Genomic DNA, 23,315 nt, shown 5'->3' with positions numbered 1-23,315 from the left:
CCCGGTGTCCGGGATTTGGGCATCAGCCTGCGCCATCTCCCCCGCACAGAGCGACGCAGTGCCGCCATGGTGTCAGCGCAGCGGCTGGCCGACCTGGGCTACAAGGCCGTCTCCTTCTCCCTGATGGCGGTTACCGTGGGCGCCAGCGTCATGTTAAGCGTCCGTGTCTACCACGTGTTCCAGCACCGCAAAGACGAGCAGCAGGCTGGGGACAGCCTGGGGCCTGCCCGAGACTGAGTCCTGCTGCGGGATGCACCCGCCTGGCGGGGCTCGTGCCCAGTCCCAGGGGCTCGTTCCTTTTGCGGCAGCAGGGGTCCCGGCGCTGCTGGGTTATGGAAGGGGCCCTGGGATGGAAACAGTAGCTTCTTGGTTAGAAGGCGCTGCCTGCCCGCTCTGATTATTAAAAACCATGGATTTGGGTTAACTACAACAAGCTTATCTGGTTTCTGTGACCACGCCCAGCCGTCTGCAGTCAGATGCTCTGCTCTTATGCTCCATAAGTCTTAGGGAGATAAAACAGGAGCCCATGCACGGAGCACTTTCTGAAGATCTTTTTAATCAGATAAGAGTGAACAATGGTATAAAACAGTAACAACTTGAGAAATTTCCAATGTCGTCGTCATGATTTCAACACTTGAGTCTCTTCCATTGCCCCAAAGTACCATTGAATTAAAAAGAAGCAATGCCTGTGGTGTGGCTGCCTTTCCAGCCCACCAGTTCCTCTGTACAGGGCTCTGAAACCAGGGCAGCAACAAATTTGCTTTTTCCTGGAAAAAATACACACGCAGGCAGGCCTGCAACTTCTGTGCCCCGTGGAAAGGTAATGGAGGCCAAAAGCACTGGTCTGTCTGTGACTCATGCCCTTAGAAATCCGGCCAGTTTTATCCCGAAACCCTTGTAAAAGCATTCAGACCCTCAAGACTTGCCAGGAAGCATGTACAACATAGCTTTCTCGGGGGCAAAGAAAAGAAAAAAAGTTATTCCAAAACATTGTAGATAAGACTTTGGAGGGACAACTGAGCACCAAAATAGGCAGCAAATACCAATTTGTAACCTCTACTGTCAAGAGGGACCAAGTGATAACTGCTTTAGCAACTTAGATCATGCCTTCGTCCATTGGGTTGTAACACAATTGAATTCAACGCTTTGCTGTAGCACAGACCAGTCGTGAGAGGACTGGTACTCAGCTCTGATTGAAAGAGCTTCTGTGCTAGAGCCCAGGTTGTTAGATAGTGGAGTATCCAAGCAGTTTTAGAACAGCCTAAACGTATTCTGGAGTGCATCAAAAAAAAACACAAACCAAACCACATGCACTGAACCTGCGCTGGGGCAAGCAGCGTTTTTGGAATGGTACCTTAACTCGTCCACTGTCAGCAAGTCCCAGCCCAAACTCTTCCCCGTGCTTGAGTTGATCTTAATGAAAACTTGTTTGTGACAAACAAAAATACTTCTGCAAACAACATGACAGAGGGGACAAGGAGACTTAAATAGAAAATGGCTTGTTTTCTTTAAAAAAAAGTGAAGTTTGCTTTTGTACTAGTTGTCAGCTCTATCCCTTCTGCACTCTGAAGGCTTAGACTCGTTTACATTATGCCCATTTGAATTTCTGGGAGGTTTTCAGGGAAAGGGAGTTTGATTAAAAGATCACTTGGGAACATGGAACTCAACACATTTAGATATTGAAAGAAAAGTCTGTGTTGTGCCGATGGCCTCGCCCAGGCCTTACTCCTCTTCTGCCCACTGGCCAGTAGCTATGTGGCCATTAATGCGATTGGCGCCATTGCTTGAAGTGCGGAAGTTTCCTTTTGTGCTGTTTGAAGTTGTGTCTTCCTCTTCAGAGCTGCTCTCCACATCACTGCGATCATCTTTTGATACCTGAAGGTTTCAATCCAACATTGGGGTGCAAAGGGGAAGAAGAGGGGAAAACATGTATTCACAAGAAAAAGCCCTTAGGTGGTCTTGTCTCCCTGATCAGCCAATACAGAGTTGTCATGTACAGCATATTCTGACCTATTTTAAGTCAAACCTTTCATGAGCTAGACCTTTTGGCAACTGCAAGCAGCAAGACTGACATCAAAAAGGGAAGTAAACTACTAAGGAAATCTGGGGTCTGTTTTGTTTTTTTCCCACACTTTAGGATCTGTTTTACAACCATGGGCAAGCCCAGCTTTGCATTTTAGCAATAACCTCCCCCCCACAGCCATGTCAAGTGCTGAACTCCAAGGAAAGAGATCTAGGGAAAGAGATGTAGTTCTATTATTGTTCAAACCTTCTTCCTGTGGTTAAGTCCCAGCACAGATTAATGCCTGCCCTTCCAAGAGAAAATTTTGTTCCTGAAGTAATATTGGCAAGTTCACAACCTGTTCTGACACACCTTGGCAACAGCAGGTGGTAGGAGTCAACATCACTATCAGTTTTGGAGAGACAGTCGCCTCCTTCAGTTTGCCCAAGTCGGAGCAGTTTGTGAATTTCCTTTTCACTTTCAGAAGAAACTGGGAACTTTTACTACCTCAGCATTTGCACAAGGTGCCTCCTCCTTCAAAACATTGCACCCCCATCACACAGGCTGTGAAGCAAGTAGGGGCCACTGATAGAGATTTTGTGGGACAATACCGATAGTTGATTTTTAAGGAGGCATATTGGCTGATACAGATCCAATTTCTGATGCCGCTGGTAAGCCTGTTGTGGTGAAAGGGACGAGCCATGGTGGGGCAGATCAATGCCCCCCACAGTGAAGGAGCAGTAGGCCTGGGGCTGGGGTAGGTGCTGCCCAGCCAGGGTGGGCACAGAACAGAGCCACAGCTCGTCCAGGGGGTGCGGGGAGGGGGCTGCTGCTGCAGGCCACTGGTCTGGGAGCGGCTTGCCTGCTCATCCGGCAGCTCCCGCCTCTCTGCTGCCACTTGTCCAGGAGGGCACACAGACTGGGCCCGGTTGGCTGAGGCCAAGGGCCACACTCCCAGCACAGTCCTGCTCCACATGGATCCTGGGGCACACGCATGGGCATTTATCACCTACATCAGACCAATTTCCAATACAGTCAATTTTCTTTATATCAGTGCCAATTTGATATCAGACTGATTTATCAGTACACCCCTAGAAGCAAGCACTCCAAGGAACAACTGCGCATATAAACCAACGCACATTTGTACAGGTGGGTAGAAGGAAAGGCCCTCCAACTGGGCACTCTAGGAACACAAAAAGCATCTGTATCCAACAAGCCTCTACAATTTAGTAGGGGTGCACTGATAAGGATTTTTTGGGCTGATATGGCTGGTCAGTAATCAGCCATCTGTATCAGCTGATTCTGATCCAGCAGCTTGGAGAGCATCGTCTGGCTGGTAAGTCTGGTGAGGGAAGGGGCAAATCAAGGCCCCTTGGGGAGGGAGGGAGTGGAGTGTGGGACTGAGCTGGGGCTTCATCCAGAGGGTACGAAGGGACAGGCAGCTTGTGCCACTGCATGCATCCTGGGGGAAGCATGGAGAGGGGGGTGCTGCCCAGATCTGCATGGGGCGAGGGCAGGCTGCCACTGTGTGCTCGAGGGCTGTGCTTGGGCGAGGTGGCGTGGGCAGCAGTGGCAACAACGCTGGGAAGGAGGAATGAAGCTCACCCCCCTCCCTGTGCCCCCTGGACAAGCTGGATCCATTCTGTGCCCTGCCCCAGCTGGACAATGGCTGCCCCAAGCCCCACTTCCTCCTTCACCAAGAGGCCTTGATCTGCCCCCATGCCCCTTCCCCTACACAGACTTACCAGCAGGATGCCACTCTGCAAGCTCCCAGGCTGCACTCCTGGCTGCATGTATGCACAGTGTTTACCGGCGACATTATCAGCCAGGTCAGCCAAAAAAAGTTGATTGCCAATAACATCAGTTTTCCCTCTCATCAGTGCTGCTGATGCAATACAAACCGATGTATTGGTGCACCTCTAGGTGATTTATAACTCCTGTGACTAGATCTGTCTAGCTTGCATGCAAGTTATCAGCTTTCAAAATACACCTGCATGCTTCACTGAGGATGAACACACTTGTGAGAGAGGAGCCTGTACACTACCCGAGTCAAATGTGCAGTATAATGGTTGCAACGTGTCCTTCCTCGTAGTCTACCACGAGGGGGCAGCATGTCACTAGTATAAGACCAAATAGTTCATAATCATGTGGCCCATGCCACCAAGGGGTAAGTGAAGGGAGTTCACAATGCCAGCCTAACTGAAAACAGTTAAGTGAAAGTGGATAATTGCCAACACCAGGGACTCACTGGTGCTGGAAGAGGAGAGCTACCAACCCATTTCCTCATTGCCTGTACAGCACCTGCCTCGGATACCCACCATGGGAAGCTCCCTACTTTGGGCTTGCAACAAACAGCCTCATCTTCTTACCTGAGAGGCAAGTACTTACTCAATGGTTAAAACATGCAGCCATGTTTGGGGCCACACCTAGTCCAAGATGAACTAACAGACTTTGAACAGTCCTAGATAGGAAGTTTCCTAATACCTAGAAAGATCTGGCAGGAAACCAGTGCCAGTTAATGATTTCCAGGCTAGGTCTGATAGCCTCTTGCATGCACTGCCCTCCAGGAGACAGGGATACCTCTGCTGCTAGAAACACTATGTCTTCCCCAAGTACCCCCCTCAGTTGGGAGTTCAACTGGCCAGCAAAAAGCAGAAATGCCTACATAGTATTCTGGTTTTCCAATTATCTGGAAAGCAAATGCAGGTCCAAGCAAGAACTAATGTTCTTTGTACTGCTCTGTCTCCTCCATTTATATATCTCAGAGCATTACAAACACTAATGATAAGCATCATTTTATGCAAAGGCCAACGGAAACAGATGAGTGTTGCACAGACAGCTGGTGGCAGTGCCAACTCACAGGTCCCTCCTTCAACTGCTGGATAACCCCACAACTTAGCATCCTACATGGATCAGCACCTCAGTGAGGCAAATAATTTAAAAGAAGCTGCAAAATGCAGCTCTTTTAATCCCAGAGTTACAGTTTTGTATTTCTCTTGAAGCTCAGCAGGAGATGGACACATCTATAGGCAACAGCACTGATTACACTTACATGCAAGGGATGAAACTGTCCAGCTCCAGTCTGGCACAGAGAAAAGGAGTGAGAAAAGAGTGAAGAGTACAGAAGCAGAGTCTAGAATCCTTTCCCTGGCTACGTCACCTGGTCAGGAGAGAAAAAGCAAGGAAATGCAAGCAATGTAGACCTCCAGGTGCGGAGAGCGCCACATAGGCAGATATTCTACTCAGAAACTAGCAGCAGCCAGAGGGGAAACAAGCAATAGGACCAGGCACAAACTCTGCAACATATCTTCTTCCCCACACCTGAGGCCCTTCCCTAACTCAGACTGCCATAGAGGATGCTGTTACAAATATTTCTTCAGGCTATACAAGTTCCCTAGGCCTGGACCAGCTCCACAGTCTAAAAGCAGTGTCAAGTGGAGCCAGTTTCTCACAGGAGTCCCAAGTATCCAGGGGTTCACAAACCCCTGCGTTAGTCCCAAACCCCTCCCAGTGGAAGACCAAAGGCACCGACTGGCTAGGACAATCCACAATGCTGGTTCTCCCAGGACACTCCTGGGCATGGCTCCCAGCCTGAGACAAGCACTTCCTAGCACTGACTCAGTGGGGAACAGCCTTCCAGCAGTGCCTATGCTGCTCTCTCCAACACAACCCAATGTCTGGCAGTCCCCATATACAGAAGCTGTGGGAAGGAAGTCTGAACTGAGATTCTGTCAGGCTCAGTGCACACTTTTCAAAGCATTTAGCTAACAACACACTGTCAAGTATTAGGGGTGCACCAATAGATATTTTTGGGGCTGATACTGATAGTCGATATTTGAGGGATATCAGCCGATACCGATCCGATTTCCAGTACAGCTTCCTCCAGCTGGTAAGTCTGTTGTGGTGGAAGGGGAAGGGGTGGGATGTAGATTAACACCCCTTGCAGTGAGAAAGGGGGCAGGTGCTGCTGGGGGGGGGCAGGGTTGGCCCACGGATCTGCACGGGGTGGGCTGCAGCCGGTGCTGCATGGGGCTCTTTTCGATAGATGCTGGGCTTGGAGTGGGCTCTGGTGACAGTGGGAGAAAGCTGCATCCACCCCAAATTTCACTGCAGCTCCGCTCCCAGCGCCACTGCCACCTGGCACAACTCTCCACCTCCACCTTCATGCTGGGACTGCGGCTGGCAGTGGTGGCACTGGGAGTGGAGCTGCAGCAAAATTTGGGGTGGGTGCAGCATCCTCCCAGTGGAGCCGGCGCCAAGAAGAGTCCTGCGCAGCCCCAGCTGCAGCCCACCCTGCCCCACATAGATCTGGGGGGGGAGATACATGCCCCCCCCACACCTTCCCAGGGTGCAAGCAGTGGTGGGAGCCCCCCCTTCCCCTCCTGCTGGGCAGCACCTGCTCCTGCCCCCTCCCTCACCACAGGGGGTGTTGATCTGCTCCCTCCATGCCCCTCCCCTACCCCCTCCATCACACCAGACTTACCAGCTGGAGGCAGCTGTCCATGCTGCCAGTGGTGCTCTTTGCTGCCTGAGTGCTGCACTGTGGCTGTGCGCAGCATGGGTATTTATTGGCCAAATTATCAGCCCCGTTGGGCCGATACCCGATACAGCCAATTTTCTTTACGTTGGTACTGATGCAATATCAGACCCATGTATCACTGCACCTCTATCAAGTATCTTTTCTCTTCCCCTGATACCCCTTCAGCGCCAGAAAGATATGATTACAGTCACCTCACTGCCATGACTTCCAAAGCCTGCGGAAAACACAATTGACCCTTGATGTTGCAGAGTCAAGCCACAGCACCCGTGGTGATGACGTTGCAGCCCACACCAAGCAATACAGAAAGGGTGTCTGATTTTGGAGCAGATGCCTAATCCCTGCGGTGTGTACATGGAAGAGGACCCAGCCTAGCCATAGACAACCTTACCTTTCCCCGCATGAGGGCCTTGTAAGCAACGCGAATGATGAGATAGGACCAGATGATGTGCAGAACCTGCAGAGTTACCAAGAGTCCATTGAACAGCCACCATGAAGGATAAGGACCAATCAGCTCCCAGCTCTCAAACAGGGTTGTATTCAAGATCCTGAAAGAGGATCCCAGAATGCATTAGTTTGGGTGCTTTGCCAATACCGTGATCCTCGGCTGCCAGCTCTGAACTGAGCTAACTGAGCACATGCATGAAAGGTTTCTCCCTCATGTGAGTTTCTATCGCTTTGCCCCTTTCACAATGCTTATGCCCCAACCAACAGTCTCTTGGTACAGTAAGGAAGAATTTGAATCTAAACTTGTGTCAAACTGTTTGAATGATATGGCAACAGCAGATGATATGGACTGCTTCCAAAGTGTAGGTTATATATACAGATCCACTTCTCTCCCCATTCTCCAGGGCATGATGTACATTCACAGTGCATTCAACGGAAGAGACAGCAGTTGCTCATGTCACAAGCACCACTGGGAAGGTATACATGGTATGAAATGTTTACTGAAGAGCTAGGCCTTACTCGCATGCCTGGGGAAATTTCTGCCTGGCTATAAGTGAGGAAGGAATTTGACCCCAAGTACATAGCAAAGTTTACTAGTGAAGCTGGTGTTCCCTGGCCTCAGGCTTTTCCTCTGCTCCTCCCACAAAGTCAAAAGGACTGCAGACCAACTAGTGAGACTTAACACTGTGCATACTTGAAGAGGGCTCTGATCTCTTCACTAAAGTTTATCAGCAGTGCCTTAGCATAATAAAGCTCTTTGGCCTTATCCATGGAAAAGGTAGCTTATGCAGTAATTTTTTAAAAATACCCATGATAACACTTTGCTTTCAGTAATAAGCCTTTTCACAGGTACAGAAATGATCGTCTAGGCCCAGTTTATAGCTGTATTACTGCACAGTTTCTTAGGCATGAAGTGGCATGGTCCTACAGACTAAGGAGACTATGCACTAAATGGAACAGTACAGCATCTTCAAATGTTAATGAAGCTGTGAAGCAGGGGAATTGTATTACAGCCAACAGAAAGCATATTAAAGATTTACAGGGCTTCTGAGCTATGTGATGTCAGAGCATGCATCACATCATTGGAAACAATGGAATAAAGAACAGAAAAAGATGGCCTAATTTGTCAAGAGGCAGCAGGGACCCTCTCTGAAGGGAGCATCAATAAAGGCAGGCATGGGTACCTAAACCTGCCTTTATATCTGGACTCTTTTTTTTTTATTATTATTATGTATACCAATACAAATAGGATCTTTGAAATGCCCCTACCACTACAATGTAAGTAAAGTGGCTCACTATGCCTATCAGAAACACCCATGAAAGAAAGAGCAAGTAGGTTGTCTGCTATTTACAGACTAAGGATGGAGTGCAAAAACAAGACCAGCTGAGCAATATCCACGTTAAGTAGAACTTGTCAGACACCTTCTGCAGATGAGATAAACATAGCTGTCACCAAAGTACCCTACCAGGCCTGACCTAATGTGGATGTGGCTGAAGGAAAGGCAAATCTCATTGCTTGTAGTTAATCATTTTGCAACTTCAGGTCAGGTTTCTAAATTCAAAACCTAAAGAAAGACCTAGTAAGGCTCCAAGTGGACAGAGGACAAGGACAGTACAAATGTCCAAAAGTAAAGGAAAGGGGAATAACTAACCCAGAGGGCCACAAACAGAAACCTGCCTCGTAGATAACTGGCCTTTATTTCCATAACGTCTTACAGATAAAAGACTCAAGCCATCCTTTGCATCTTTCCAGGCAAATACTGACTGGCAGAGTTGGGTGCAGCTGTTGCATTGCCTCCATCTTGCAGTTTAGGGGAAGCGGTGATCAGCTGTGCATTAGGACTCTGGCCACTTTGAGTATCTATCCATGTCTTACACCAAAGAAGAATCCTCTCTGACAAGAGCTCAAAACATTACCCTCGGCAACAGCCAGCTGGTCCGCAGCTTCAAGCTACTCTGGGGGACTGGTAGCAAAAGCTGTGAGAAGCCCCAATACAAGGGCTTGACAAAGGAAGGAACGAAAGTGCCCAACTCACTTACCAGTATGGGTAAATACCTAGTCGAGTCACGATGAACACAACACCAAAAAGCATGAAGGTGGCATCACAGACACGTTGGTATTTGGCGTAATTGGCCAGTTTTGCAGCCTAAGAGAAACAGGATGTGTTACAAGTCTCACTTCCCCAACACATGTACGTGCATGAAAGAGCACTCCAGACCACATGAGCCCTCCAGTTACCAGGGAGTCTTGAACCAGTAAGGATTAGTCCCCACACAAGGGGGAAAGCTAACAGGGCAGATCAGGAATGTATGTCTACCGGGGTGTCCAGCTTACACTGCCAAGCCAGAGTGGAAGGGGGAAAAGCAGAGAAGCTTTACCCTGCAGCCTCAGCCCATACGGCTTCCTCAGAGGCTCAAAGTTCAGGGAGGGAAACAGGAGGTTCACTGACCTCTAGGAAGAAGTCTGAGGCATCGTGGAGGCACAGCACCAGCGTCCCTACCCGCACCATGTTGTTCATATAGGAGAACGTAATAAGTCCAACTGCAGCGAAGTGATGGACAAACATGATACGAAAATCCTGAAAGGGGAAGATCAAGTTTAAGGAACTTCTGGCAGGAAAACAAATGAAGAGGCTTAGAACAAGGGCACCAAACAAGAGCCAAATACCAATGTCTGGTCAGACCTTCAAGCTTGTTTATATAATCCAATCTGCCTCCCCGTCTGCTCTGGACAAGCTGTATAGTACAGGTAGACCATTCCCCTAACCACAAGTGGAAGGAAGCCCCCAAACCACAACCCATGTACAGAACGCTAGTTCTTCTCCCATAGCACCCAGCTGTAGCTTCTGCCCTTCCCCACAATATTCAGACTACTTCCCTGGTTCCTGGCATCCTGCCTGCTTTACCCCAGAAGTCACTATTTGAACTTGAAGCTGAGGCTTCTGGTTCTCACAGCAGCATCCAACAGGTTCTTTGCTTGCTCTCAATTGTCAGGCTGGACCAGTGAACTTGGACACTGTCAGTGACTGCACTGAAATGGTCACTCTCATTAATTTTTATTGGTCATGTACTAAATGCAGAATTGACCAGTCTACTTTCACTGTCCTGAGTGAAATGCAGAAGTAAACAGTATTCACAGCCAAATGTTTCAGTGCTATTGGTAAAAAGAAACTTGCGTTTTGGAACTTAGTTATTTCAAACTGAGATCATTCTTTTAACACCACATTTCACACTGACATTCACTCTTAGTACAGCTTGCATGGACCTTGTGATAGGCAGTATTGCCATGTTGCACATCATTAACCCAATGAGCACCAATATTTACATTTGACAGTTACAGTAAAAGTGAAAATCACATAAGTACAAGTTTGACAGAGTAGAGTTCTGACAGAGACTGCAGGTTGACACCCCCAACACAGGCATTACAATTTAGTTTCAGAGAGGATCCAACTGCACCTTTCAAAATTCATTTCTTACTTTATCCTGTCAACTACTATTTGCTGCTTATGACCTTTTGCTATCGTCTTGTAGCTCATGTGGGGCTCTGTGCTGCCACAGCTAGACTGCTCGCTTAAAGCTAGCTTGGACATCTTTACACTAACACCACAGTCTGCAATGCAGACAATCTTATGCCTTTAAATCATTTAGCAACAAAAAGGAAGGCTAGCCCAGGTATCATTAGGTGCTGTGTTCCCTAAAGGGAAGTAAGTAATCTCTGCGCTATTTTGTATTTTGCCAAAACCAAGACTTTCATCTAGCTTCCCCACATCTGTCTAGGAAACATGCATAATGTTTGCATCATCTTATTTCTCCCAATTAAAATCTACTTTTATACAAGCACAGAATCAACAGTTCTATTGTGCCGGGCTGATGGATCCCCTTCTTCACTCAAGCAAGTGAAAAGGGTTTGCACGGGGCTGCTGTTCCAAGTTCCTGCGCAGGCTAAAAAAGTAGACGAACCATGAAAAAAGGCGAGCGAAGAGAAAAACAGACCAATGCTTCAGCAGCACAATGCATCTACCGGTCCCATCTCTTGTGGAATGTGTTCAGTGAAATTCTGGTTGCTCTTACCTTTCGTTTAATGTCTGTAAACTGAGAAAACATGAGAGACCAATAGAAGGCCAGCTGCACGATATAGTAATAGTAAAGGCTGGATGCTAGGGGCTGGGAAAAAAAAGACATACAAAGGACAAGTTGGTTAAAGGACAAAGGAGTCCAACATTTGCATTAAAAGCCACTTTGTTTCCCCTCAATCAATCCATCTCAGTCCCTTCGCCTTTCACCCCAGAAAGCTGAGGCAGGAGGAGAGGCAGCAGATGCCAAATTAAGGTTTAATAAAAGCCAACTTAAGCAGTTACAAATATATACAAATTATAGACGGACTGTTAAGGAATAAAATTATCCTTCTGTTTTTTCCAGCTACTCAGTTGGCTTAATTAAAGAGATCACATCTACCCAAAGAACCTTGCCTGCCTTCAGTTTTGGCAGGTTAAGGAATAAAAGTTTCCTGTTGGAGTAGGAAAAATAAAAGTAAGTCTTAAGGTCCATGTACAACTGTCCCAACTGAACAAAAGGCAAAAAGAACACCATGATATAAGGTGGCCTGCATCACTGTTTTTGTACAATTGTCTCACCATCCAAGTGCCAGAGGAAATCAATTTTACAATATGGGGATACTCCACTAGCTCATTCCCATTTGCTAAAAGGATGTTTTGGCAGTTTCACGTAAAGGCCAAAAAACTGTATGGACGACTCCATCTGAGGTGGTCCTTCCTTTCCAGAGGGGACAGCAGACCACTGCTTGAAACCTTGTAAGAGCATCTGGGGCACCCACTCAGTAGATAATGAGAAGCCTTCAGATCTCCTGAGTTTCAACATCACACCCGTCCCAAGGAATAAAACTGGAGAGCTTACAAAAGGTTCAGTTCTCAAAACTTTGGGGATACTACACAAAACAATAGTACACATTCAAGTAAAGGATTGAAAGCTACCAGGAAACTTCAAAAGCTAGTTCATTAGACTTCTTCTGACTAACAGACCCTGAGGCATGCATGAGTCAACTCCTACCTGGAAAGGGTAGTTGTACCAGCACTGTCGTGTATCCCAAAACCAGGGGGTCTAGAATTAAAAGAACAGATTATTAGCTCACTAGCGTATTTCTTCCTATATGCCAGCAATTCTCAGCCAGGGTGCCAGGGAACCCTGGGGCGCCACCAGATCCTTTGAAGGGTCCCGCACGGTGTGAAGAGATAAGTAAATAAGCCCAGGTTGGACATGTCTCTGCCTGGACAACCCCCCACCCCTACTGCTCAGCACCTGGGTAAGCAGGTAGGCACCAAAATATATATATTTGTTTTTTAAACTGTGTGCCACACAGCTCACAACAGTTATGGAGGGGTGCCTTGAGTCCAAAACATTTGAGACCCATTGCTATACAGTCTTTGGTTTTGCTCACTTAAAACATTCCTTTCCCACCACAGCCCAGGAGCTCCAACATATTCCTTCTATCCAAGCTGCCTTTACTCTTGGATTTCAGAGAATGAAAACCATCTATTTCTTCTGGCAATACTGTGTTATTATGCACATGGAAATTCAAGTGCAAAGGAAGAGCTCTTAGCAAAGACAGTCTGAAGATATGGATCTGTGTCCTTGCAAAGACAAAAAACCCCACTGTGGGCTCTACTTAAGGGTGAACAAGTCTATCCTGTTCTGAAGTCAGAGGGAGAGAGAAAGAATCCTCTTGAATCAACGGCAGAGGGCAGATTTTATAAAAGCTGTCTTTCCTGTTTTGTGAGGCCATGGCTCCCAATATGCACCTAACTCCTAATTCTTTTTTTCCTTTTTTTTTTTTTTTTTTAAAAGGATTACGGTCAAGATCAAGCTAGTTTTAATTCAGAAAACTTGGGTAACAACAGCAAGGAAGATGAAGCAGCACCAGCTTCACTACCGGTGGAACAAACTCAGGTGGAATAGGTTTAAATTAGACATCCGCAAGACCTACTTCACAGTTAGGGCGGCTAGGAGCTGGAACCAACTTCCTAGGGAAGTGGTGCTGGCTCCTACCCTGGGGATCTTTAAGAAGAGGCTTGATGCCTACCTGGCTGGACTCATTTGAGTCCAGTTTTTTCTCCTGCCTAGGCGGGGGGTCAGACTTGAAGATCTACAAGGTCCCTTCTGACCCTACTTCTATGATTCTATGAAACTCTCCAGGGATCCTAGAAAATGACATGGTGTCACCTATTCAATACAATACAAGTACTAGGTAGCTAGATTAAAGTTAGCATGGGTATGTCACATCAGCCAATCTGCAGTGAAGGTATAGCCCTTAGTCTCATAGCATATCACATGGAGCAAACAGCAGAAGGAAAAAATTGAGAGCCACACACAAAAATATACTACTCACCGACCAGAGAAATCTGATTCCATAAGAAAATATACTTAAAGAAAATGTAAATCTCCACCTGAGAACAAAAGTATAAAAAAAAGACAGAAGTGAAGCATTTAAATGAAAATGAACACTGCATGGTTAATACTTGTACAGCAAGAGTCAGAACAATTATAAACAGTACTAAATTAGCCACCAACAGAAATGAGTTTTGCTGAGTTTCAGTCATCTTTTTAGGGCAAACTCACTAATATTACTAAATTCAACCTTTCATCCATCAGAATAAAAATATTTAGGGAAATGTATGTCCCACACTAATTAACATGAAGAGTTCAGGTTCACACTTAATTGGCGGAGTGTTTTGGAAACATAGGGAAGTTAACACTGACTTATACATCTCGGTACATACTGGTACCAAGGCTACAACTTTGAAGAAACATCAAGATCTAACAAATGCCCAACAGAAACCCTACTCAACACATGAAAGATTTCAAATTAGAGCTCAAACCAGTTAGACACAGGACAAATCCTCCTCCCATCCCCATCTGTATATCTTACTTGGTAACTTAAAGTAGACAAAGTTTTACTAGCAAATGGGAGGGAAGGCAGGAAGTTAATGTGGGGAGATTAAGTAGTCATTAGGGAGGAGAAACAAAAGCACCATCTGGGAAACAGGGGCAGGGGGAAAAAACTCTCAGCTACTACACTGATGTGGTCCATATAAATTGTTGAGGCAGAAAAAAAGAGCAAGAAAATAAACTGAAGTAGGCTAGAAGAATCATGAAACCATAAAGAAACTCTATAGACCATCGCCTAAGTCATGAAGAAAGTCAGTCTGGAAAAAAATATTTTGTTTGGGAAGTCAGATTGTCCAGAAAGCTCTCACCTGCCTTAAGTGGAGTTACTCAGTTATGGTGCAATGTCACTAATTGCATGAAAGAGAAGCCATCCTGAGACATAAGATTATTGACCATTTAGACTTAAATGGTCCTGTAGAGATGTCTTGGCATACATACCACTTTGTATGAATAAATGCTAAAAAAGTCTTCCTAATTTCCTCAGTGTCCACCTGCCCCTAAGAAACCCATTTCCATTCATAATCCATTGACCATAAAACGTCAGTTCAAAATACAGGGCGCAAGTCGAGTTTTAAGATGAGGCCACATTCTGGTCTCTGCACAAACCTACATGCTCTCACAAAATTTAGTGAGGATGGTGGGTTTGTCCTGGTTCCTCCGATGACGAAACCAGCGCTGGATCTTTCGAACATCCCAGTCTAGCTGCTTTGACAACCCTTCTAACCTTCTTCCATCTGGAAACTAGGAGAAAATGAACCAAGAGTCAGACACTGTTCCTGTTTTCCAAAGACCTTTTCCTTTCCCAAATCTTTGAGACTTTCCCTCTTTGAACCATGAATCAGTCACAAAATCAGACGGTACACATACAGAGAAAATCATGCTAGAAGGATGGTATTTGATACAAATTCTGTTTTGATACAAATTCAATTAAACTTTTAGCATTAACAGAAGCATAGCATGACAATTCATATATATTTTTTACAATATTACAATATTATATATTGCCATTTTCAGAGACTTTTTATACCTCTCACTTCTAAAATGTAAATCTAAGGGAGGAGTATCTCTACACTGTTCCTAGGAAATCTAGCAGTGTCATTGTCTTTAGTGGCACAAGTCAGTTCACAAAGGCAGACGAAACAGGGCCTGATAGCAACTGCTTCCAAACAGGCCAATTGCTGAGGCGGGTGATATTAAAATGACAGTGGTCTAAAATTAATGAGTTCCATCAGGAAGTCTCCAGATCTCACAATTGGGTTTGTGCACAATCTGTATGGCTATGCAGGGCACTGAGCTACCAACATGGCCACAACAGCTGTGCAACAAACTCTAGATAACAGAAACATCTTTGCTCTAAGGATGATGTTCCAGAGCAGCCTCCCTGCAATCCCATCACAACCACACTGCTCCTTTCACTTAGGTGTCAAGGGCTCAAGCTACCTAGAACATCTGTCCAAAAGGATAAAGGTCATAAGGCTTGTTTTATAGAACTCTAATTTCAAAACAGGAAAGTAATTTTGTTTCTGCACCAGTGCTGCCCTCCATGCTAACATCCCAATTTCTGAGCCTATTCAGTCTAGTGGTCCAGCTAAAAGCCAGAGTTGTTTTGGTTACATTTTTAACCAATGGCTCCCTCGTGTGCTTCTTTTTGAACTTGACTTTCAAGGAGCCTTGTGTCTAAGCTTCTCCTCCCCCCACCCCAGTCCCTAGTGAGAAAACACAAAGCTCCCTCTGTTCAGCTGCAATTCAAGCAGCATAGAATGACCCAAGTTTTATTGGAGATATTTTCAGAACCACTTTTGCACTCACTAACAGAATTTTATCCACTTTACTCAGAACAGCATTCAGACTCCTATATACAATCATAAGAAACTCTATTTTATTTCCTGATACTAGCGTCAGTGATACTACCAATATCAGTTTAACTGACAGCTTTGAATAAATGAAGGACAGCCTGCAGGATTTAGGCATTTAATGGTGAAGCAACACTATGGGCAGATGTTACAATGAAAAAGTGGCTGAGAGCAAAAACCAGAAGAAATCCTACTGCCAACATTCAATATCCTATCCCAAAACAGGATCCTTTGCTATTAGCAGTTACCAAGTTTTCCCTTCCTACAACTAGACTTTGGCTTCGAGAGCTATCCAGTTCTACAAACCACAGCAGTAATCCAAGGAAGGCATCTGTGAGACAGACCAGCCAGGCCAGTCTGCAGAGAAGGTAAAGGTACCTTCCAGGAAGAAGTGAAAGATACAGGGGAATCTCCTGGTAACTACTGGAAATTCAGTTGCGCCATGTGGAGAGATTCAGGGGACCAAAGGAAAAAGCTCACGTCCTCTACAACAAGAAAACTTTGTGAACGTTAAACAATTCTTTGGCTTGCAAAACTGAAGCTGAGGCATAGAGAACAAAAGTCACTGTGAGAAACAGGAAAGGGGGTGGATATAGTCATATGTGAACTAAAGCAAGGTGCCAAAATTACTCAGTAAAACGAGTGCTCATCAGAAACAGACCCCAACTAAACAGAATTAGCACTGGGCTGCAAAGTGTGTGTCATCAAAACCATAAGAGAGAGCCAAGTTCTCATTTACACACCTGCCTCTCGAGCAGGATCTGGAAAATGACTTACCTTGGTGATGGATGTAAACACTTTCTCTAGAATTGCATTGGGTTGAGGTCTGTGAGGTCCACTGTCTTGAATGCCCAGGTTTATGGCACATGGCTTGGCAATAAACCTGAAAGTCATAAAGAAGAGCCATATTCAAGATACAAGTTTTTTTCCCCCCTCTCAGTGACTGAATCATGTGCCCCAACTGCTTGCAGACTGCCCAGTACTACCCAAATACCGCCCAGCCTTCTTCAGGTTGGTAATTTATACTCCTTCACTGCAGGATTTCCTTCTGCCAATGTCAAAAGAAAGTCATGATAAGACTCTGGGAAGAGGGTTACAAAACAGTCTCTTTGGTGAATACAGATTGTTGCATTTTAATCTGCATTATCAGGACATTTTAAGTGCTTGGGAAAAGTAACAGTAGGCGCCTTGGGGACTAATGTCCACTTTATGTTACCAGAGCTGGTAAAGAAGCTGCAGGGTAGGCTTCCTTGGGAACTTACTGTAGCTGCAAACTGGTAGAAATGCTTCTAGAAATGGTGAAAACTGCCACCTTATTGAAACACTCCTGAATAGCTAAAAAACTAACAAATGACGAGAGAGAGGAAGAGAGTGAGGATGTAACACAGAGGACAAACATGTGTACTGTTGAGCCCAACTCAAATGCCTTGCCAGTTTCCCAGCTATTAAAAAGGGATGGTACACTTAGCTCAAACATCCAGGGAAGCTGTGAGATTTAATGTATGAAAGGTTTGAAGATCACAGAATAAAGGTATGTATCAGCATTTTTAGCCACATCCGATAACCTGCAACTCCCCAAATCAGCAGCAAATCCTTTAAACAGGAATAAGACATATAGAGTTGCTAGCAAATCAAGAGCGCAAGACTACAAGAGATAATGAAAAAGGGACAACATTCCACACGCTTTATCTTAAAAACCGGATTGGATCCCTCCCACCACTGAGCACTCTGCTCCTGCCATTCTGTGGCACTCTGAAAAGCACCTTCCGGATGATGGTGAGGATTCAGACCCCCTTTTCAGATGAAGATGCTAAAATCAAATTCTTGAAGAGATACGTAGTGCTTGGCAGCCACAGGTCCCAGATCACTTCACAGGTGCGACACCAATGTAGCCCTCCAATGCCACTTGTGATGGGCAAGTAAATACCCAGTTCATAGCTGGGAAATTAAATGCTTCCCTCCATCAAGAACCTTTCTAGTTTAGAAGTTGCTTTGCTTCAAAGAGAAAATAAGATGGTGGAAAAGAGGCTTAATTCCAGAGAAAAAAGCTCTGCCTGAATGGGGAGGGGTGCCATATTAATATTGGGTTGGTCAGGCCAATCAGGAAATGCAGACTAATTAAAACATATTTTATCATCTTGCAATAAAAGTAAATTATAATTGCCACTACCAGAAAACCGTTCACCGTATGTACAATGTAAAGACTGCCTCTTCACTGCTTAAATGGCAACTATTCTACCTGCCATCTTCAAGACCACATCCACATGACTTTTCTTACAAAGTTTTCCTCCTGTCTTGAGAACTGTGCATCACAATTAATAACATAATTAGGAGGCACTAAAGGTCATCATCTAATTTCCTTTGTTCAGTTTTCATCCAAATGCCCACCCTATGGTTTGGTTTCCCCCAAAGTGCCAAAGCAACCACATCTTTTGCATGACAAACCAGTTTGACAGTTGCGCCCAAGGAAGCCAATGGAGTCAAAAGGGAGGACGAGAACTTGGAGTGAACTGCTCTAATCCTTTCCTTTCTACTGAAGATAAAGTACCCTCTCTAGAGAGCCCTTCTTTACAAATCCAACCTCCTACGTGGCAACATTAGTTGTCTGCCGAGTCCCTATTGCAGTTCTGAAGAAGGAAACTTTCCCAACATAGTAAGACTTATGGTATGTGCACCTTTGAGCAGTCTGGATTTAATTAACAAGTTACTTGAGATAAGAGGCTCAACCCCTGTAGCAGTGTATCTCATTTCAAAATCTCAGTATATGAGATGTATAAAACTGAAAGGAAGAGACTTCTGTCAATGATTTACAAACTCTGATTTTCAACTCTGTTTCTTGAATGGAACAAATTCTAGAGGACTGATTAGTCAGATAGAAACATGTTGCAGTTCTCCCCACCCTTGCACCTCAGCACTGGCTAGCAGAGATGCATTCCAGAGTCATAAAACGGTCCACGTATTTTCCCAACTTCAACATCACGCAGATTCACTGAGGTTTGTAAATCACTCTTTGCATCAACGTGACACCAATTCAGGGAAAGTGGAGCTGCAACAAAATTTAGGGGAAAAAAAAAATACTTCCTCCTAAGGCGGAATATCTAAAGGGGGAGGGGAGGGGAAGGAAGAACAGAAGAAGCACAAAGGGAGAGGAGCTAAGACAGAAAAGCTCCAGAAATATATAGTTTATGCTCTGTATCATCAGTCCTGCTGCCAATTGTGTGTCAAGGAACCATCTGACTTAATCACCCCTAAGGCCTGGATGTGGGTATAAGCACAATGGGATTTTATTAGAAAATCTGAATTGATGACATGTTCAAAAAGTGGGAGAAAAGGATCTCAGAAAAATGGGCTTTGACAGTAAAAATTCTAGGACCGGAACTGACAGTATAATGCCCTGGACACTTCACCAGTGAAAACCTACTCTCCAGAGATATGGTTAAAAAAAAAGAAAAGGAGCCACCCCCAAGGCACCATGACAGAGTCAGGAGGTTTCACTCTGAAGGGGAAAAAAAAAGAGAGAGAAAAAAAACCCTGTCAAGCTCTCATTTTTCTGTGTTTATATTGTAAAGGAGTTTCACGCATCAAATGCCAAGCAGGTCAAATGGGGAATCTAGACAAGCTCAATCTTAGGTTCACAGACAGAATTCAGGCGAGAAGGGGATGCTGCATATAGAGATGAGTGCTACCTTTGGAAGGAGGCCAGGGAGCAAAAGCACCCAGTTCTGAACGCAAGCCTGTCAGCTCAGTATTAGCACAACTGATCTTGCTGGCTACACCTTTCTGCACAACCGTACATAAACCTGAGTAGGGCGAGGGATGCTACAAGAAAAGCTCTCAGTTGCAGAACTACAAAGCCAGAGGAAAAGCAGTCCAGATATATGGCACTGATTAAGTGTTACTCTGGGGGCTACTTTTCTTGACTTGCAGAACTTGTATCTTGCCCTTGCCATCAGCTGGTCCCTAAGGTTTTAAAGGAAAGTGAGTATCGCCTGCACTTTTGCTAAAATAAATACACCCAGGCCAGTTCATAGGTGTCCACGGGGAAGGGAGAAGGAATTCTGTCCTGGCAGCCCCTACAATATCATGGAATCATAGAAAACGGGGGCTGGAGGAGACCTCAGGAGGTCACATTTAGTCCAACCCTCTGTTCAAAGCAGAACCAGTCCCAACTACATCATCTCAGCCAGGGCTTTGTTGAGCCAGGCCATAAAAAACTCCATGGATGGAGACTCCACCACCTCTTAGGGAACCCGTTCTAGTGCTTCCCTACCCACCTAGTGAGAGGGTTTTTTTAATATCTAGCCTAAAATTCCCTTGCTGCAGCTTGAGACCAGGAAGCAGTCTAACACTCTAATAGGAAACATTCCAAGACACGATTGCCTTTCATTTACTGGTAAGCGTGGACATGTGGCCAAGTCCAGCGCTGGTAATCTAGGTTAAGATGGGATTTGGCACTCCTGTTATAAATAAGCCCTTGGATCTTTTACATTGGTTTCAATGATGCTTCAGAGCCTTACATGCCAGGGCAGATCAATTCTGGGCTCTTGCTTTCTCTCTTTTTAAAAAGGACAGGAAGTAGACCGGGGGTGAAAGAGGAAGCAACTCTCCTGACCCATTTCTTTTTTCTATTCCCCCCCGCCACACACCACACTTCTGTAGGCCCCAATGGCTTTTCTGCCTCTCTCCATTCCACCTACCACTTGGTCTATGCAAGCCTACCAGGCACTGCACTTCTCATGGCAAAGGAAAGTGAAAACCAATTAGATTCCTAGGCAGTCTTTTTGCAGCCCTTCCCATGATTACGAAAGCGCTGCCCTTTCCACAAAGGAGAAACTAAGATTATTCAGTCTTCCTCAAACCATTTACGCAAGAAACCAGTGGCTTTGTTCGCATCTCTTTGCAGTCTTCCTCCATAGAAGCACCTATGTGTTCTCGCCATGCCCCACATCTCATTTTTTACTGATATGCAATATCCCATTGTACTTTCACGCTAACATATTAAAAAGGTACAGCACACGAAGAAAACGTCAAGATAAATGACAACTTCACGTCTAACAGAGTACAGGAGAGTGAAGGATCAACGTAGACACCGGGAAGAACGTGGGTCGCCAGACCTTGGACGGGGCTCCCAAGGGAGGCGGACCTCTCCCCTACCCGGGGGTCTTTAAGAGGACATCGGACAAGCACCTGACCCCAGCATGTTTTCCTGCCCAGGGCCGGGGGTCGGACTCGACGATCTGCCTTCCAACCCCAATATCTACAAATCTATGACAGCGGGAATTCTCGACCCAAAGAAAAAGCCCGCCATCTAGAGACACGCAGCAGGGTCAGGCTTGGAGTTCAACCTCAACGAATCACTTCAGGGGGCCACTTTGAAACCTCAACCCGAAGACGAACCCCAAGTTTTCAAGGTTTACCCTGAGCGTGTCTTTTCTAGCCGAATGGCGGACTTGTAAGCCTCCTCCCCACCCCCAAGGGGCTGCGAAACATGCTGCAACACGAATGATAAGTGACTGCTCCATCCATTTCGCAATGACAGCCAGCGTGCGGGAAGCCGGATGAACCGGTCAGGGCGTGAGGGCCTGGGGGGTCCTTATTTGCTTGGGATTAAAACCCACGAGCAACTTCACGAATCTGGTTTCACAGGCAATTTCAGGAGCCCTGGATGGGCCAAACCCCTCCGCCCCCATGCAAACCTCCGCGCAGGGGTGGGTTTCTCCCAGAACCCACGGTTTTCTCTCGCGTTTGCTAGTCTCGGGGGTCCCCTCAACGAGTGCGGCCTGGGCGTGTCCCGTCCCCCGCGGAGCCCACAGGAGCCCGGCCCGGCCCGGCCCTGCCCGCGCACCTCTCGAAGACCAGCCGCACGGCGAAGATGCCGAGCGCCAGCGGGAAGGCCCAGGCGACGAGGCCGGGGGGCGGGGAGCGGCCCGCCATGTCCGCCCACGTCACGTTGTGCGGCAGCCAGAACCGCTCGTCCCAGAACCAGGCCGAGAGCAGCGCCGCGGCCGCCGCCATCTTCCGCCCGCCCCGCCCTAGCGCGGGCCACGTCCGGAAGAGCGCTGGCCACTCCGCCCTCCTCTCGCCGGCCCGCCGCGGCCGCTCTGTGCTGCGCTCTATGGTCAGCCCTCCGGCAGCTTATGCGCATGCGCGGGGGGGGGCGTGGTCCAGCACGTGCGACGGGCTTGAACGCTTCCCGCCTCCGGCCCAGCGCTACGGACTTAAGAGGGGTCACGTGAGCCCAGCATTCATTCCTGCCCAGGGCGGGGCGTCGGGCCTGGTGGTCCGCTCCGGTCCCCTCCAACCCTGCATCTGTGGAGGACCTTCTCCGCTGGGGACACCAACTTAGGGGGAGCACAGTCGCGCTTGAAGAGGCAGGCGGACCCGGGCAGATGAGAACTGGCAAAGTTCACCATGGAGAAACGTACGGCGCTCCGCCTGAGGACGGGCAACCTCCAGCGCCGCTCCAGGCCTTGCGGCGCCAAACTGATTAGCATTGGCGATGCGTAAGGGGTGCACGTGGACCCCGGGAGAGCAGCTGCGCAGCCCCTGGAAGTGCCAGCCGCGAGACCAGAAGTGCACTTCCGGCTTCGCTCCTGGGGGACACCACCCGCCGTTGGCAATCTGGTGCCTCCGCAGACGTGGGAGGCACCAGGTGCCCACCCTGACCAGCACCACGCACGAACACGAGCTGGCAGCGCGCCGCTGTAGCCAGCAGGGCAAATAATATTGTGGCGTGCACCACTCGATGCATCTCTGGTAACACCAAGGAGGCGATTCTTCCGCTCTGCTCAGCCCTGGTGAGACTGCAGCTGGAGAGCCGCGTCCAAGTCTGGGAACCGCACTTGAACAAGGACACGGACATGCTGGAGAGTCCAAAGAAGAGCCACCCCTGTGATCGGAGTCTTAGCTGGCAAGCCATAGGGGGAAAGGCTGAGGGACCTGGGCTTCTCCAGCCTGAAGGAAAGGCTGAGAGAGGACCTGGTAGCAGCTTACCACCACACTAGGGGAAGTACAGCAAGGGCTCGGTGAGCAACTGTTCACCAGAATACCCAACGGGAAAACCAGGAGTAAAGGCCACAAACTCTTGGAAGATTGATTCAGGCTCAACATTAGGGAAAACTTCTTCAGTCAGGGTGTCTGTAGAATAAGCTCCCTCCAGAGGTGGTGCAATCGCCTGCCAGGGAAATCTTCAACAGGAGACTGGACAGTCACCACGTCTCTTTCCTGCTGGGTGCAGGAGGCCGGACCCAGTGATCTTCATAGATTGTAGGAGCTGGAAGGGACCTCGCAACTGCTCAACATCGAAAAATAAATGTGTACCCTTCTACCCCCATACAGCCAGGCCTGTCCAATTCCCTGTACTAGAAGGATGAAGGTTTTCTTGCCATCAGAATGGATCAACAGTGTCACCTAGTGGTGACACACCCACATTAAGCAAAGAGAACAGCTGATCTTTCAGAGGCCTAAAATGCACCTTGGTGCAGTTTAAAAAAAAAAAAGTTTCCAAGCACAG

General features: G+C 47.0%; 2 protein-coding genes across 2 annotated transcripts; one reads left to right on the top strand and one right to left on the bottom strand.

Moving 5' to 3' along the window:
• The first annotated feature begins 47 nt into the window (after positions 1-47).
• LOC109324427 (cytochrome c oxidase assembly protein COX14) lies at positions 48-597 on the top strand. The gene has a single exon (XM_019556427.1). It carries the CDS (start codon positions 67-69, stop codon positions 235-237), a length of 171 nt encoding a protein of 56 aa, XP_019411972.1. The 5' UTR covers positions 48-66; the 3' UTR covers positions 238-597.
• Positions 537-21,843, bottom strand: CERS5 (ceramide synthase 5). The gene is made up of 10 exons (XM_019556423.1): positions 21,648-21,843; positions 16,580-16,685; positions 14,560-14,690; positions 13,390-13,447; positions 12,054-12,104; positions 11,058-11,150; positions 9,437-9,565; positions 9,027-9,133; positions 6,931-7,087; positions 537-1,875 (listed from the first exon to the last, which is right to left on the bottom strand). Exons 1-10 carry the CDS (start codon positions 21,815-21,817, stop codon positions 1,723-1,725), a joined length of 1,155 nt encoding a protein of 384 aa, XP_019411968.1. The 5' UTR covers positions 21,818-21,843; the 3' UTR covers positions 537-1,722.
• Between the last annotated feature and the right edge of the window lie 1,472 nt (positions 21,844-23,315).

Source organism: Crocodylus porosus, unplaced genomic scaffold (genome assembly GCF_001723895.1).
Source record: "Crocodylus porosus isolate Cpor-Errol unplaced genomic scaffold, CroPor_comp1, whole genome shotgun sequence".
Classification (NCBI taxonomy): domain Eukaryota; kingdom Metazoa; phylum Chordata; order Crocodylia; family Crocodylidae; genus Crocodylus; species Crocodylus porosus.
Note: the sequence above shows the minus strand (reverse complement) of the source record. Positions and strands in the feature narration are given on the sequence as shown.